The sequence below is a fragment of the Triturus cristatus genome, chromosome 5_1 (assembly GCF_964204655.1).
Source record: "Triturus cristatus chromosome 5_1, aTriCri1.1, whole genome shotgun sequence".
NCBI lineage: Eukaryota > Metazoa > Chordata > Amphibia > Caudata > Salamandridae > Triturus > Triturus cristatus.
In genome coordinates this window covers 767915064-767930354 of record NC_140587.1, presented here as the reverse complement: position 1 = coordinate 767930354, position 15291 = coordinate 767915064, and the positions used below count along the sequence as shown (strand labels likewise).

Genomic DNA, 15291 nt, shown 5'->3' with positions numbered 1-15291 from the left:
TCTGAATAATGAGTTTAAAACCGTTAAGGTAACCATGTTTTTTTCTGATTACAGTTCACATGCTTTGCTTATTCTTGCATTCCCTATGAGTGTTTGCTTTTTCCAGGGTGTTATTCATTTTTTTCAGGCAGCATTTTTCTGTTGTCTTGTGCATAATTTGAATTTAGTCGCAGCACAATTGAGTTGTGCTGAAGGCAGTGTGAGTTTCTCTCAGTGGGGCAGTATGGTGTTCAGTGTGGGAGAGAATGTGGCACTCTGGCCAGAGCTGCTGAATTTGGAACTGGAGAACCATGTTCAGACCTTCATGACCAGTTCACCATACCACACTCCTGACAGAGCTTATTCCGATGCTACACCTTAGAAGGCCCGATAGACCTTAGAAGCCTAGGTGTCTTAGCACCCGCAGGTGGACCTGTCCACCACAATCCATACTGCAGTTCACTTCCAGTCTTACGGGCAGGCATATGAAGAAGCACATCCTAGATCGACAGTGAATCTGTCACTGAGGTCACAAGACCCTTGAGGCCAGTCCACCTCACCCATTGGTACCTCCATTGGCCTTTTTCCAGCACTAGCAGTGCAACTTGCCAGGGGTTGGCAATGTAGGATTTGCATGCACACCAAACTTAGGGGGTGATTATAATGGCAGTGGGACCGCCACGTCACCCCGTCGGTGGCGGTCCCACCGCCATTGGTGACTGCATCACAGCCCGCCATATTACAATGGCGGGAGGTTACTTGGCGGTCGGAAAGACCAACCACCACGCACCCAACGGGCTTCTTGAGCCCGCCGGTGTGGTGGAGGGGCTCGTGGTTCCTACAATGCTGGTGGTGCCTACCATGCACCGCAGGAGGGATTACGATGTCCCTTACCCGCCAGCTTATCAATGGCGGTTCACCTGCCATGGAAATGCTGGCGAAAGGGACACTGGGGGCCCGTAGCAGGCCCCTTTACCCCTGGCCCCCAGACATGGGTCCTGGGGGGCATCTATGATGCCCCACAACATATTACTGCACCATGTGGCAGGCACCGATATATTTAACATGTTCCTTTTTTTTTTTACTTTGCGGCGGATGATGCAGCCAGCAGCCCCTGCTGCAATGTAAAAGATAGGCACTGCGAACACCGTAGTGGCAGTCACATTGTAATGCCTATCGTGGGGCCTCCACCTTGAAGGCCAGCGGTCCCATTCCCCGATTCGATGGCGGTGGTACTGAAGTCCGCCTGCCATCGTAGTCAGCCCCTAAGTTTGCATTTTATGAATAAGATTCAGCGGGAAATAAATTGATGTTTGCAATTTAATTGACTTTGGTTGGCCTCTTATCTATGAGATTTCCCTGTTGAATGTGCCTTTACATTATACATTTTCGGTTGTATGAATTGATTGCATACTACACTCTCCTCCAGGTATTAATTCGAGTGTCATTAGGAGTGTCTGGGACCAATTGTTTTCTTCGGAATTGTTTTCTTTACTAACCTTTGCAAAGGGCCCTAAACTTCACAGCAACACAAGTCACATTTCTTTTAGTAATTTGGGATCCGTTTGAGCTACAAAATTGTTTTGGAGGAAATCGTTAGATTATGCAGCAGATGATGTATTATGTGGCAAATATGATACAGCCATAGTTAAGTGGAAAACATTTTTCCACTTAATTTTACCCCAACATTGTAGTTGATCAATTTGTAAGTTCCCCAAACCCAAAAGTCGAGTTTGGGCACAATTTGCATTTTAAAAGCAGCCCTATAACACAGGGCTACTTTTAAACTGACCTCAGGCTTCAGCAGTGCACACATGCAAGCGCAGAAAGGGCTGCTGGCCTCTAAACTGCCATGCCTTATTATATTCTAGGGACTTAAAAGTAGTTCTAATCCCCCTGCCCTATTATGTACTAGGGCCTTATAGGAGAGGTCATGCCAATCATAGGGGTACCCTAACCCATAGTGCACCCTAGTGTATGTAGGTGTTTTCACTGTATTTTTAAGTGCCTCTTTCAGAATAGCACTGGCTGTTTAGGCGGAGGCCAGGGTCAGTCAGTCAGGTACCACCAGTACCAGTCAGCAAAAAGTTGGGGAGTGCCCAGGGCGGCTTTGCAACACTAGAGAAACACAAACTCAGAATGTAAAACATAACACCATGGTTGGGGGGTTCTCTTCAATAATCAGAATTGATTTCTATCCTAATGAACCCATTTTCCAACATTAGGATAGGGAAAGACTGGGGAAAAATCATAACGTTCTAATATATACATTGAAGTTTTTATGCAGCTCTTTGATGACGGTTAATAGCTCACTGTTCAATGTTAGGATTTTAACTTATAAAATTTAAATACCAAAAGAATATCTCAGATGAAAGCAGTAACTCACTGACCTTTTGAATTAAAACTTTCACTAGACAAGCCTTCGATCTCTCTCAAAAAAAGAACATTAATCACCAAAGTTATCTTCACATTTTTATTGTTGCCTGAAAATTGCTGGAGACCAGGAATGCAGCAGCAGGTACTTTTCAAACCATAATGCACTTGCAAACACGACTCCCCCACCCTAAGTCAGCGGCCTTTGTTTGCTTTGTGCATTAAGATGCAAGATTCATATATATGTTTTTTTACAACATTTGGTCTCATTACTATATGAATGTAAATAACAATAAAGCACACATGCAAACTGTGACTACATGCCTGCTTTTCTCAATATTTCACTTCGAAAGTATGCAATTGTATTTGTTTAACGGGCGGTGATTTGTATAGGGTCACTGGAAAGTGCACAAGGTTGTCCCTGTCCCCCCCAGAATTTTAGTGTCTCCTACGCCCCTGTCTGGCAGGCTCTGTTTGGTGGTATATCAATTTGGAAACTGGTCCGAGGCAGAGTAAAATGGACTGGGGTCATGGAGAGGCAGAGATTATGTTTGGGTTTGTTGTGCTAATGGCTTGCTCCTGCCTCCGCAAAGCTCAAAACTACCAGTGAGGTATGTGCGTGCATTCCGCTACTGCTGCAGAGGTTGTTTATCCTGCCTTCGAGGCATGTCACTGTGTTGGTCTTATTTTATGTGAGGTCACGAGACAGGAGTGACACTGCATCTTGATTACTGCCTCTAATGTTAAACGGTATGTGTCAGCGTGACTCTTGCCTAGCGGTGCCTCTAGTAAAAGTGGCCTAGTCAGCCACATAAAATGAGTGAATGTTACAAGTGCTGGTGCCGATCAACAGCAGACAATGGCGCAAATGAAGCACTGCCGGCTTTAAGAGAGCGGCAACTAATTACAAAAGAATCCATGAACCTCGCGGTAACCTTCCAATGTCAAATTCTAAGATAAAATACGAACGCAACAAAAAAGTGGGAAATCTGCTATAGAGGTTATTCATAAACAGATGAAGATGGATGGAAACAACATTTTAGAATGATGATCGCCCAAATATAGGTCACCAATAAAACCAAAACTCTGACGAAACAAAAGCTTGCTGATGCCATCCACTACATTAATCTAAAAGCATACAGAGACGTCTAGATATATGCAATACCGTATCAACAACCATAAAAGCCCAGAAAGATCAAGAAACGTGTAATATACTAATAAAAGCGGGTCTGCGTGATCCACATTGCACACCCCACTGGAATAGTGTCATAAAGGACGAGGACAATCAAAGGCCTCTGCACGATAGGGAGTGGACAAGGGCTTTGGAGTATACCAAGAAAGTGTCCCGTAACTACCGGTTTAAGAACATCCAGCTACATATCCTGCATAGGGCGTATCTAACCCCAGAAAAGTTGCAGAAATATTTCCCCGACGGGGTATTTGGATGCCCTAGATGCCTGGAGCCTGCTGCTTCGTTCAGGCACATGTTCTGGGACTGTCCGACACTCTACAGTTACTGGCACACGATTCACGCTACCCTAAAAACGGTCACAGGATTCCGGGACATGGACACATGGGAGGCGTGCGCGCTGGGAATTCATGACCGGCATAAGCAGCAGAAAGTGGAGAGGAGGTTTGCCTTCCTCATCTTGATCCTCGCTAAACGATGCATTGCCATGCATTGGAAGGTGCCGGGAGGGCCCCCTCTAGCGGCATGGGTGGGGGCTGTCAGGAAGTGGGGTAGAGCGGAGGAAACCACACTCAGAACGGAGGAAGCCCGTGGGATGCGCAAACACCCGATCTCAATGCCCTGGGCCATGTTAATGCACACATTAACGCAGGAGACAGAGGCCGCGGCGCACCAGAGACTGATAGACCCTCTGGGGGCGCCCGCAACGCCGGAGCCCATCCCGGGTAGTGCGCAGGCAGGCCAGGCTCCTGGGGTCTCGCAGAGGTTGTCCCCTCGGGCCCCACGACCAGAGCCCTCATAGGCCATTTTGGATGCTCCCGCCCCCCCTGCCCCCCTCCTCACCTCCGCGTGCGCGACTACCCCGGTCCTTTCCCATACGATGGTCCAGCGTATGAGCGCGCAGCTCCCAGTACTCCCGAAAGGCGACACAGTGCACCCTCCCTTTCCCCGGTTTCTCTGCCCCCAGTTAGTTTATGGTTACTTAATGGCTGCACTTCCATAGCCCCTGCGACGCCCCTCACAGGGGGGGTAGTCCTACTGCATGGCACCCCTGCGGCAAGGCGATTATGGCGCGCTCCAGTAGGGTGCACCCAGAGGCTGGCCCGGGCACACATCTGCAGCCCCACTCAGGACAGCGACGAACGGCTTGAGGGGCCAGAAGGCTGCACGATTGTATGGACTGTGCACGGGTGCACTTGAAATGTAAACCTATGTGATAATGCCGATATCGCCTGTGCCCGTGTGTTATACTATCTATAAATGCCAATAAAGAAAGTTTTCAAAAAAAAATAAAGGACGAGGACAATTTAAGACAATGTCGCTCATATCCTGTAAAATTATCCCGTATGATAACTACAGGATCGTTTTCCCGACAGCAGGAAAGCTGCGTCTTAAGTTAAACATGTTTGGCGGTTTTCTCTTACTCATTTGATCTCCGACAATATATGGATGAAATCTAACACGAATGTGTTTCTCCTTTAGGACTACGGGTACGCTCTACTGACAATAACTGTACAACAATATGACTACCTAAACACAAGTATGCTAGTCGCGGGACATGAATGCCACTTAAGGCGCACACGTTTGCTCGTGCACGGACTGAGCAAGGACACCTGAGAAACGCTGTCAAGCTGCGCGCCTCAACTTTAGCAGGCAATATTACACAACTTCCGTTTCCATTTGTTGTTTGCCAAGTATTGTTTGACCATATAAAAATAACTTTATCATCTATGGTGTTTGTGTACTTGAATGTATGACAGAATTTGTAAGAGTTTTATTAATGCACTAATACACTAACAGTGACATCCCTTTGATCAAGCTGGGAGCCAGTGACATCTAATAGCAACGGTTTCTTTCACTCCTACCAACCATACCAACAAGGGGATCAAATGACTGGAGACAGAAAAGCAGAGGGTACAGGAGTCATAAAAAATGCATCGGAAAAAAGTACAGTAATTTAAAGCCGCACACCAGTAACATAGCTAAACGTATATTCTTCAAAATACTCTATTCATATGTGCGTTACGCATTTTTCATTACAAATACTGTCAGATGATTTTGGATGCATGAAAACAAGAAAGCAAATAGTGAACAAATATATTCGTTCTGTTGCTTGCCAGTTTTTTCTTACCGACAGAAAAATAGAGCCTCCTTTCTAGTGATATGCGCAGCCCCGTTGAGCCCGGCCGGGCTGGGGCACTGCGTGAAGGAGGCGCAAACATACCATACCTGTGCTGTTTGATGCCATTCGACATCGAGTTCTCGCCGCCGCGCGCCGGGTCCTCCGACATGCTGCTGCCGCGCTTCGGAATACTCAAGTCCACGCTCTCGTTGCCCAGAGAAAAGCTGGCCTCCGTTACAAAGCCACCGCTCGAGAGGTCGGAGTCGGAATCTGCAATAAAAGCAGGAGCATGTTAACGAGTCACACTCGTCTCTACTGTAACAACTGACACCTTCCCCTGTCCTCTTCCCCCTCCCAGTCCCCCCACTCGGGAAACACGAGAAGGCGACTCGGATATGACGACGCCGACGCCATTTAACAACAAGCGCGCGGATTCTCGGGCACTAACTACACCTACGACAGAGAGTGCCTAGCTGCCCTAGCAGGCATTCACATCACAAGCTTCTGGTGAGTAAGGCATCTCAATCAGCTTTAGGGATAGGCTGAGGTCGAGGGCAGGGGAAATATACACTTATATCGCCCTGCTCCTCAAGTGTGATCAACAAACCCACTAGGATTCTAAGCAATTATTTCCCTTAAAAAAAGAGTTGGATATAATTAATGAGCTCTCACAGGCAGGCCACATTCTTTTTCAAATGATAAAAAAACATTAAGCTCAACAAATTGTAGAATAGAAAAAGAAAGATGCAAACACCAATTACCTAACAGAACTGCAATTGTAGATGAGCAATACTACTCGCTAACAATCGAAAACGGATTTTACAAATTAGCCACTAGTTTAAGAGTGCAGTGGTGTTACAACTGGATATATTTACCCCCTATTAATAGGAGTACCTCCATACTGCCAAATTCATGATGTTCCCTGAAACATACAGTATATAGGTGCACACTAAAGGTAATGGAATAATATCGGCAAAACACAGCCGATCTTTTGGTGCTTTTCCTCTTCCTGATAATTTTGAGACACAGAAGTAGTATTACTGACGTCCTATCACCACAACTACTTTTGTAGTGTAGGCATCCACGTAAACATTATATAATTATCATTGGAGATTAATAATGAATAAAGTTAATCACTTTTGCACTTGAATTATAACCCCTAACTACTGGAAACTCAATTTGGAAATAATGTGAGTCACCTTGAGTTAGAATTTTGTCAGCAACTACTGATGACTCAATTTAAATTTGACGGCCTTATATATGCCACAAGTAGCTTTCCCTCTACTCTGCCCTATTCAGCTCAAATACAGAACCAGCTTTTTTGATAAGCTTTCTACTGTAGATACTGGTAGACTCACGATCACAGGTAATAAGTGAGATACTTCGTCTCTAACTTTTAACATTTTAACTTACTAATGAAGTTCCACTCTAAGTTGTGGGACGCACACATACTGGAAGTTGCCAGTCGACCACTTCCTGTGGAACAACAAAAGACAGGCCTCATAAAGAAGGCAGGAATATGGCGCCGTAATAGAACGCTGCTAAATGCCCCGTAGGATTTAACCCAAGAATTCAGGTAGGCTGAACATCTTGAACCATGTTTTATAAATTCTCTTAGGACCGACTTTATTAAGCTTTTGATGTAGGTATAGGTAAAGGAACTCCAATGAAAAAGCTGTATTCCCTAGCAACTTCAGAATACTACAGTTTATGGGTTGATTTGACGTAATTTTCTTTCCCGTTGATTTGACGTAATTTTCTATCCCGTCAACAAAGTCTAATTCCATACTGTATCCTCAACCGAGCACGTAGCTTGTCCTCATGCTTAATTTTTAGAGTGCCACACAAGAGTAATTGAAATATCTAACTTTTGACTCACATGTGGTCAGCTGCTCTCTCCCCTGATTTACGCTTCCTTTGACACATTCCCTTACACTTTGACTGTTACCTAAGGACCATGAGCGCTACTTTGGAGCAAAGCGTGCCTTTCCACTGTCTGACCTATATGCGGTCAGCGGTGTTTAATCCTTACTACCGCATACCTTAATTAAACTAGAGTTACATCGTGCTAGAAAGCAATTACATGGTCTATTACCAACTAAGTAATACGTTTAGTCTGACTTGAATTAAAGGACCATGGGTGCCACCCTTAGAACCCTGTATGCCTATCTGACTATTAGCGTACACGCAGTCAGTGGGAAACTTCGGGTAATACAGCATCTTTATTAACTCGCCCAACAACTTTTATTAGTAAAAATTGTGCTCTATTATGATTAAAATGCAATCTCTAGACCTGGTTAAGTTAATGTTCTGATCCCATTGCTATGAAGCTGATGAACAGACTTTCTTCAATAACCTTCTTATGGGAGTAGGAAACAGAATATGTGATATCGTTGGACCTATGACTTTGGAAAAGATGTTTATAACAATATCGCTTGGAATGTTGAGTACTTGACACATGAAAGTTCATCAGATTGTACTAACTTACAGAAGTATTTTGGACTGTGAGTCAATATTGCAAAAGAACGTGAAGAATGTAACTTTTGTCAATTTTAAGGTATGCCTAGATATATTGGCACACGATTACTTGAACCACCCATGATCAAATGCATGTCACTACAAATGTATTGACACACGATTACTAGAATCACCTATGACCTAATGCAAGTCACTATTAATGAAATATCGACTAAACTAACTCAGTTCTAGGCAATAAAGCCAAACCTGGACAGTTGCATGAATTAATACATACCCCAACCTTTAAACAGCATAGAAATCAAAGTCTCGAAAAAAATATTTTCAACCTGTATTAAAACCAAACTTAAGGATAAAAGTTCTCACTATGTCCTCCGCTAACCTCTTAACTCCCACCCAATATCACTATCCATGGCACTTGAATCAGAACCATGTCGTAAATTTTGCACAATGTGAACCAGCCTTTTCACTTTCGTTCTGGTCCCATGTCAAACACAGATCCTGTATTAAGTTTTGTGTTTACTTTTCTTTCTTCTTATCAAATTGATACAGCCTTGAGAAAGCCCCAGGCCTATCAGCCCTAGGGGGTGAAACACGTGTTGGCTGTCCTTCAACTATACGGTATAACCATCACTTGGAAACATATAATAAAGTAATATTGGAGCAATACATATGTGGATTGGAGCAAGCTTTACTAAACAATACTGGTTTCATTGTATGTATTTGAACCAACACGAGAAGCATCTCCCAGACAGATAAGTCATGTTTGTGAGAAGCAATAATGCCACATTATTAAAAGTCCCTTGTGCTTTTAATTCACTTAAAAAAAATATTCTCGGATGCCCTCCTAGTTGCCAGGTTCTCGAAAGAGGTGCTGCTTATCATACTGAGCCAAAAAGGAAGAAGCCTGCCTTAGGCCCGAAGTAATTTTTAGCTATAGGCCGCAAGAGGCCCCACAATAACTTCTGTCAAGCCTGGATGGAGAACAGAGGACCCAACTGTGACTCATCCTCCATTGGGTTGGCTGACTAAGAAAGGGCTGCAAGTTCACAGACTGGTTACTGCCACTGTATGGTTAGCAGTGTACCTCCAGTGGAGTTAGGATAACTAATAATCCCCACCCAAGGGTAGTCAATGGCAGGCGTTACTGCAAAATGATTAGGTGAGTGGGCAACAGGTTGGGGAAGGGGCCGAACACCTTTGGCCCAATCACAATATGTAATATGCCATGAAGCAACTGAGAACAATCCAGGTAATATGCAATGACCACTACCCATTGTATGTGCAATAGAAAAAATATTACACTACCCAGGGGGAGGAAATAGGTTATTTTTGCAAAGGGTGGACTGTATACTATACTATAACCTAAGCTCTAACCAGCAGAGCAATTTCACAGGTAACGGATCATAATAGGAGCTCAATGTTCATTCGAGAACAGTACCCCATAGGGTTCACACATCTTATATACAGGCGAGTCCATGGTTCTTACAGATCTATTTGTTAAGAGCAGTTATTCACTTTGTGATAATAGCACAATTAGGTCTATATGCAGAGTGTGTGGGAGAAATCAGAAATACTTCTCTAGTTATTTATCATGAACTTTGTTTGAAAACGTTTTTTATTTGACTGCAGTAAATGGATTTCTCAAACAACATATATTGATCTTTGAACGAAAGCGCAAGGTTAACCCTAAACACAAAAAAATATACATATACCCAAGGTGCTGAAGGTGATCAAATGAGGTCACAGTGCCTTGTTCAACTAACGTAATTAACATGAGTAACACAGTGATAAACATGTCAAACAAGGCGAAATCCGACTGCACAAGTAATTTAGTAAAAAGAGTATGTCAGTATTAAGGCCTTTATTGTGATTTAGGCGATAAATTCAGATCGGCCTGTAACTCCTGTTACTGGACATATCGGAATTCTAAGTTGAGTGATAAAAATCACATTTCCTGATAAATTTGACAGATGGAACCCGCCAATATTTACAACAAAAAAAATAAGAAATATAAAGTACCGTTCGGGATATGCGGATTTTGGTGTGATTAGCACCAAACTTCGCATGTTCTGCCCCACTTTCGGGGATTAACTCGTAATAGGCGCGGTTTGTTGCAGCCACTAAATAAAGTACACTTCGCTATGATTAGCAGGTGCAATAAAGATGACACCGGGCCACTCGCCATGAAGGCCTAAGTTCCATGAACTATTCAGCAAATGTATTGATCAGAAGCCAGTCCAGATCAGGCTCTGTCAATGTTTCAGTTTGAAAGTGATATATATATATATATATATATATACTTTTTCACAGTTTGTCCCAAAAAGCGCACTCCTCACCAGGATCAAAAATAAAGCTCAGGCAGGGCAAAGATAAGTAGATTTCATCCTCATTATTTCATGCCCAACGCGTTTCAGAATTAATTTCCTTGGTCACGGGCAGCAGCACCTTCCGAGATCTCACGAGACTAAAATGCACTGTTTTTCAATCTGCTTTAATAAATCTCGAATGAGTGTCACGTGCTCAACAGTGCATGCTGGTAAACATAGTTTCAAAAGTGCAAATCTCTCTGTACAATGCCGCTTTCAATATTATTGCAATGCTTCATACCCTTGATAAGGTGGATGAGACCATCTGTCTTCGTCCTGTCAACATGAGAGCGTCCCAGGATTCCGACTAGCTTTGCAATCTCAAAGCCACAGACCTGCCAATATATAGCCAGCAGCGGTGCGCTCACGGCCGGACCAGCCGTATATATACTTTTTCACAGTTTGTCCCAAAAAGCGCACTCCTCACCAGGATCAAAAATAAAGCTCAGGCAGGGCAAAGATAAGTAGATTTCATCCTCATTATTTCATGCCCAACGCGTTTCAGAATTAATTTCCTTGGTCACGGGCAGCAGCACCTTCCGAGATCTCACGAGACTAAAATGCACTGTTTTTCAATCTGCTTTAATAAATCTCGAATGAGTGTCACGTGCTCAACAGTGCATGCTGGTAAACATAGTTTCAAAAGTGCAAATCTCTCTGTACAATGCCGCTTTCAATATTATTGCAATGCTTCATACCCTTGATAAGGTGGATGATCATCTGTCTTCGTCCTGAAACGCGTTGGGCATGAAATAATGAGGATGCACCGGTGTGCTCATTAAAAGGCACATTTCCACAACAGCACAAAGGCATAAGTGGGCAGCGTGCAGCGGTGCAGCTAAGAGCAGCAACAGGTGTCACACCAGGGAGACTGGCGCTACTCTGAGGACCGACGCTGCTCACAATACTGGACATAGAGTGAAAGAAGAAAAAAACACTCGGGCAAAGGAGAGCGGTCGGGCTCACAGTTGGTGCAACCCGAACCTGCAGGCTCATCCCGGAGTGACCTCATGCCTGGATTGGAGACCCTCGGCTAATCGTCGGTGTGCACAAGGGAGAGGCTCCTGGAGGCTCGTATTGTTTTAGGACTCGTGGCGCTACATACAGAGAAAGCGACTGCACAAGAGAAGACGTGAGGTCTGCATTGGGAAGAAACTCGGTAGAGGGAACAGCCAGTGCGTTTGCAGACCTGCAGTTCTTCGTCCTGGACTGTGCGGACAAGCAGGGAGACAACAGAAAGCTAAACCAGATTGGTCGCACACTGCTACACCTACCAGGCGTGTTCCCCCAATGAAAATGGTCCCTGAAGGTCAGCGTCGGCGGATACACCTATGCTCGAGTGTGAATGCAAGTATGCGTGGCGTGTGCCATCCCTGGACACGTGTTTCGAGGTAGTTGCCTCTCGTCAGCAGGGAGTAGGAAAATGTGTGGGGTTGCTGTGTAAGCTGCTAAAATCGTTATCAGGTCTAGTACCTCTCGTAGCGCGCAGGTGCGTAACCATGAGTCCGTCGACTCCACCGGCTCAAGGGAGCCTGAATATAAAGTTAAACCAGATTGGTCGCACACTGCTACACCTACCAGGCGTGTTCCCCCAATGAAAATGGTCCCTGAAGGTCAGCGTCGGCGGATACACCTATGCTCGAGTGTGAATGCAAGTATGCGTGGCGTGTGCCATCCCTGGACACGTGTTTCGAGGTAGTTGCCTCTCGTCAGCAGGGAGTAGGAAAATGTGTGGGGTTGCTGTGTAAGCTGCTAAAATCGTTATCAGGTCTAGTACCTCTCGTAGCGCGCAGGTGCGTAACCATGAGTCCGTCGACTCCACCGGCTCAAGGGAGCCTGAATATAAAGTTAAACCAGATTGGTCGCACACTGCTACACCTACCAGGCGTGTTCCCCCAATGAAAATGGTCCCTGAAGGTCAGCGTCGGCGGATACACCTATGCTCGAGTGTGAATGCAAGTATGCGTGGCGTGTGCCATCCCTGGACACGTGTTTCGAGGTAGTTGCCTCTCGTCAGCAGGGAGTAGGAAAATGTGTGGGGTTGCTGTGTAAGCTGCTAAAATCGTTATCAGGTCTAGTACCTCTCGTAGCGCGCAGGTGCGTAACCATGAGTCCGTCGACTCCACCGGCTCAAGGGAGCCTGAATATAAAGTTAAACCAGATTGGTCGCACACTGCTACACCTACCAGGCGTGTTCCCCCAATGAAAATGGTCCCTGAAGGTCAGCGTCGGCGGATACACCTATGCTCGACAAGAAAGCTACCCCAAGACACCAGTCCAGCGGGTGAAAGCTGATAGGTCACTAGGGCGGCGGTTCAGGTGCTTCTACACGATCTGCTACGGGTGGCACCTTGAAGCCGCTGCCCTGCATAGTGGTATCTCGACAACGCCAGAACCTGCGGTGCCCACTGCCTTACTACCCTCTACTGGCTTTGTCTCAATGCCACCCACCAACAACGGAGACATGGAGGTGAAACTGGCTAGTAGGGATGGAGGGGGGTGGGGCGCCACGGGTTGGGGTGGTGGTCTTAATGTACTCTGCAATTAAAAAGGGGTCTATCACAGAAATAAGCTTTAAGGAATGCATAAACATTGTGAATTGATTAATGTATTGCTCTAAAAAAAGGGGGATTCTTTTCGTGGGTGGGGTTTGTTCTCATCTTAAGTGTGCTCCTTCCTCTCCAGCCCTTGCTTTCCTCTCACAATGAGGGCCAGACTGGCCGTATTGCACCTGACATTTCCCAGTAGGCTGCAGACTAAGGGCTCCTTTCAGAGCAGGGCGGAACGCCGTGACCCCACCATACCCCAGAACCATTGCCTGATTGCGGTCTCCGACCCTGCGTGGCTGATTTAAGATTCCAGTCCAGCCCAGTTTACAAGTTACAAATCATTGTTCCCAGGTGCAATATGTTTATTGGCTCGATTGAAAGGAACGGCTCAGAAAACGCACTGGTTTGTCCCTCAAATTCCAGGACACAGCACGCTCACCTTCAAGATGCTGTTTGTAGCCGGTGAGCATGAATGCCTTGGGTGGGCCCCGTGATGTTGAGGCAGGGGGGCTGGCCTGACCATGAGTGGAATCCCCTTGGCCATTCTAGCCCTGCTCCAAGGAGCGAACGCCCAAGATAATACACTGCGTCTGCAGCGTGGAAAGCAACATTTTCATCAATTTGCAGTGGATGGAGTGGGGCAGGTTACGTTAATTTCTCCTGGTAAGGGTATTAACCAAAGACTGTTCTTCCTGCTCAATGTTTTTTTCCTTTAATTTATAATGGCGAAGATTTCGCCGGATGTGTTTAATTTAGAGCATGTGTATAAGCCTTTCGCTCCACTTGCATGGTCACAAGGGCCGGCCTAGGCCTCAACCCCTCACTAGGTCAGTTGCATCCAATTTATCAGACAGCGCTAATCCCATAATTTGGCTGTGTCATTTCAATTAGAGGTGCGGGGCACGCAGAGATTATCTACTTCTAGGCCGAATGAGCAAATCTGATGATGAGATAGCTCCGTGGGTTCATGTGCGTGCTACATAGATCTGTCTGGAACCAAAAGACCAATGGATTGAATGCGGACCGCACCTTTTGGTGACTAAGAATGAGATATGTTCAAAACCCACAGGTTATGGGGTGGGAACCCGGCCTGTCAAACTTCTGACAATGATAAAATTAGCAGTACCGGTCTGAAGGTTGCACGGACAATTCTTAAGTAGGACATTTATCCGCGCCAAGCTCTTACCGGTATTCTCAGGCCCGGCACTAGACCGCCTCCCTAAAGAGGAAAGAAAGTGACTAAGCCCAAATTAACGAGTCTGAGGTCGGGCAAAGGGTCGTGGGCGAGCCGGGTAAGAGTGATAGTGGGTGGGGTATTAGTGATTGAATCGGATGAGATCACACAGTGAGCCAGCAAAGTATGAGCTGGGCTCCAGGAGGAGGCGGAATTCAGCTCTGTACCGTCAACTGCTGATACTTGAATCTCTCAGAGTTCTGAAAATATCAGAAGGATCCCAGCAGGTAAGTTTAGTCCTTTTTAGGTCGAGCCTAGCATTGCAGTGCATGCGCTGCTCGCTTTGCGAGGCATGCTGTAGTAGGGCATGTTTTAGAAGTGGTGTGGAAGCTCTGCCCATATTTTTCTTCGGCTGGCATCATCCATGGTAAATGCTGGCTTCCGATTGATAATGAGGCTTCTTAGTCTGTCCTTGTTCCCACCCTGTCTCCTTTTGTGACCGCCCATCAGGACTGGATCTTTTACTTGTGGTGCTACACTGTCTCCTTCATTAGTCGGTAAGCACTATATTTTTTTCACAATGGCGACAGCTTGTCTGCTATTTGTATTCGGGGTTTTGGTGCACGGCTGTAGAGCCTGAGAACCAGGTCAGAACAGGTGCTGCAGAGACTGGAGAGGTACAAACATAATCAGACACAGAAGAGGTGCCATGATGCAGCATAATATGGCACATTCTTTTGCAATATTTTGTCATTTTACAACACAGTAGTGCTGTCTGGGCAAACGTTTCACCTCATTAGCAGCACTAACACCCGAATACAGCCGTCCGCAACAAAATGGTGACAGTTAATCTTTGCAAAGCATCTGTCCCCCCGGGGGACCACGGCTGATGCTTTTTAAAGCCTCTTTTGATCCATCTGAGCTAGAATCAATGTTTGCAACTGATACAGAAGATCTGAATCATGCGGCATGTGTGGAAAATATGTAAATACTCTGAGAACGCGGCAGCCACAATATTGCGTTATTCCAGTGGTCCAGCCTATGAGCAAAGACTTGAAGTG

General features: G+C 45.6%; 1 protein-coding gene across 2 annotated transcripts in view; it reads right to left on the bottom strand.

The window, feature by feature from the left end:
- OSBPL1A (oxysterol binding protein like 1A) overlaps positions 1-15291 on the bottom strand; it is a 1951189-nt gene that overhangs the window by 788712 nt on the left and 1147186 nt on the right. For both annotated transcript variants that reach the window (XM_085605749.1, XM_085605748.1), the window contains exon 17: positions 5771-5933. In XM_085605749.1, the coding sequence (XP_085461875.1) occupies positions 5771-5933 (163 nt within the window). The remainder of the gene's footprint in view (positions 1-5770; positions 5934-15291) is intronic.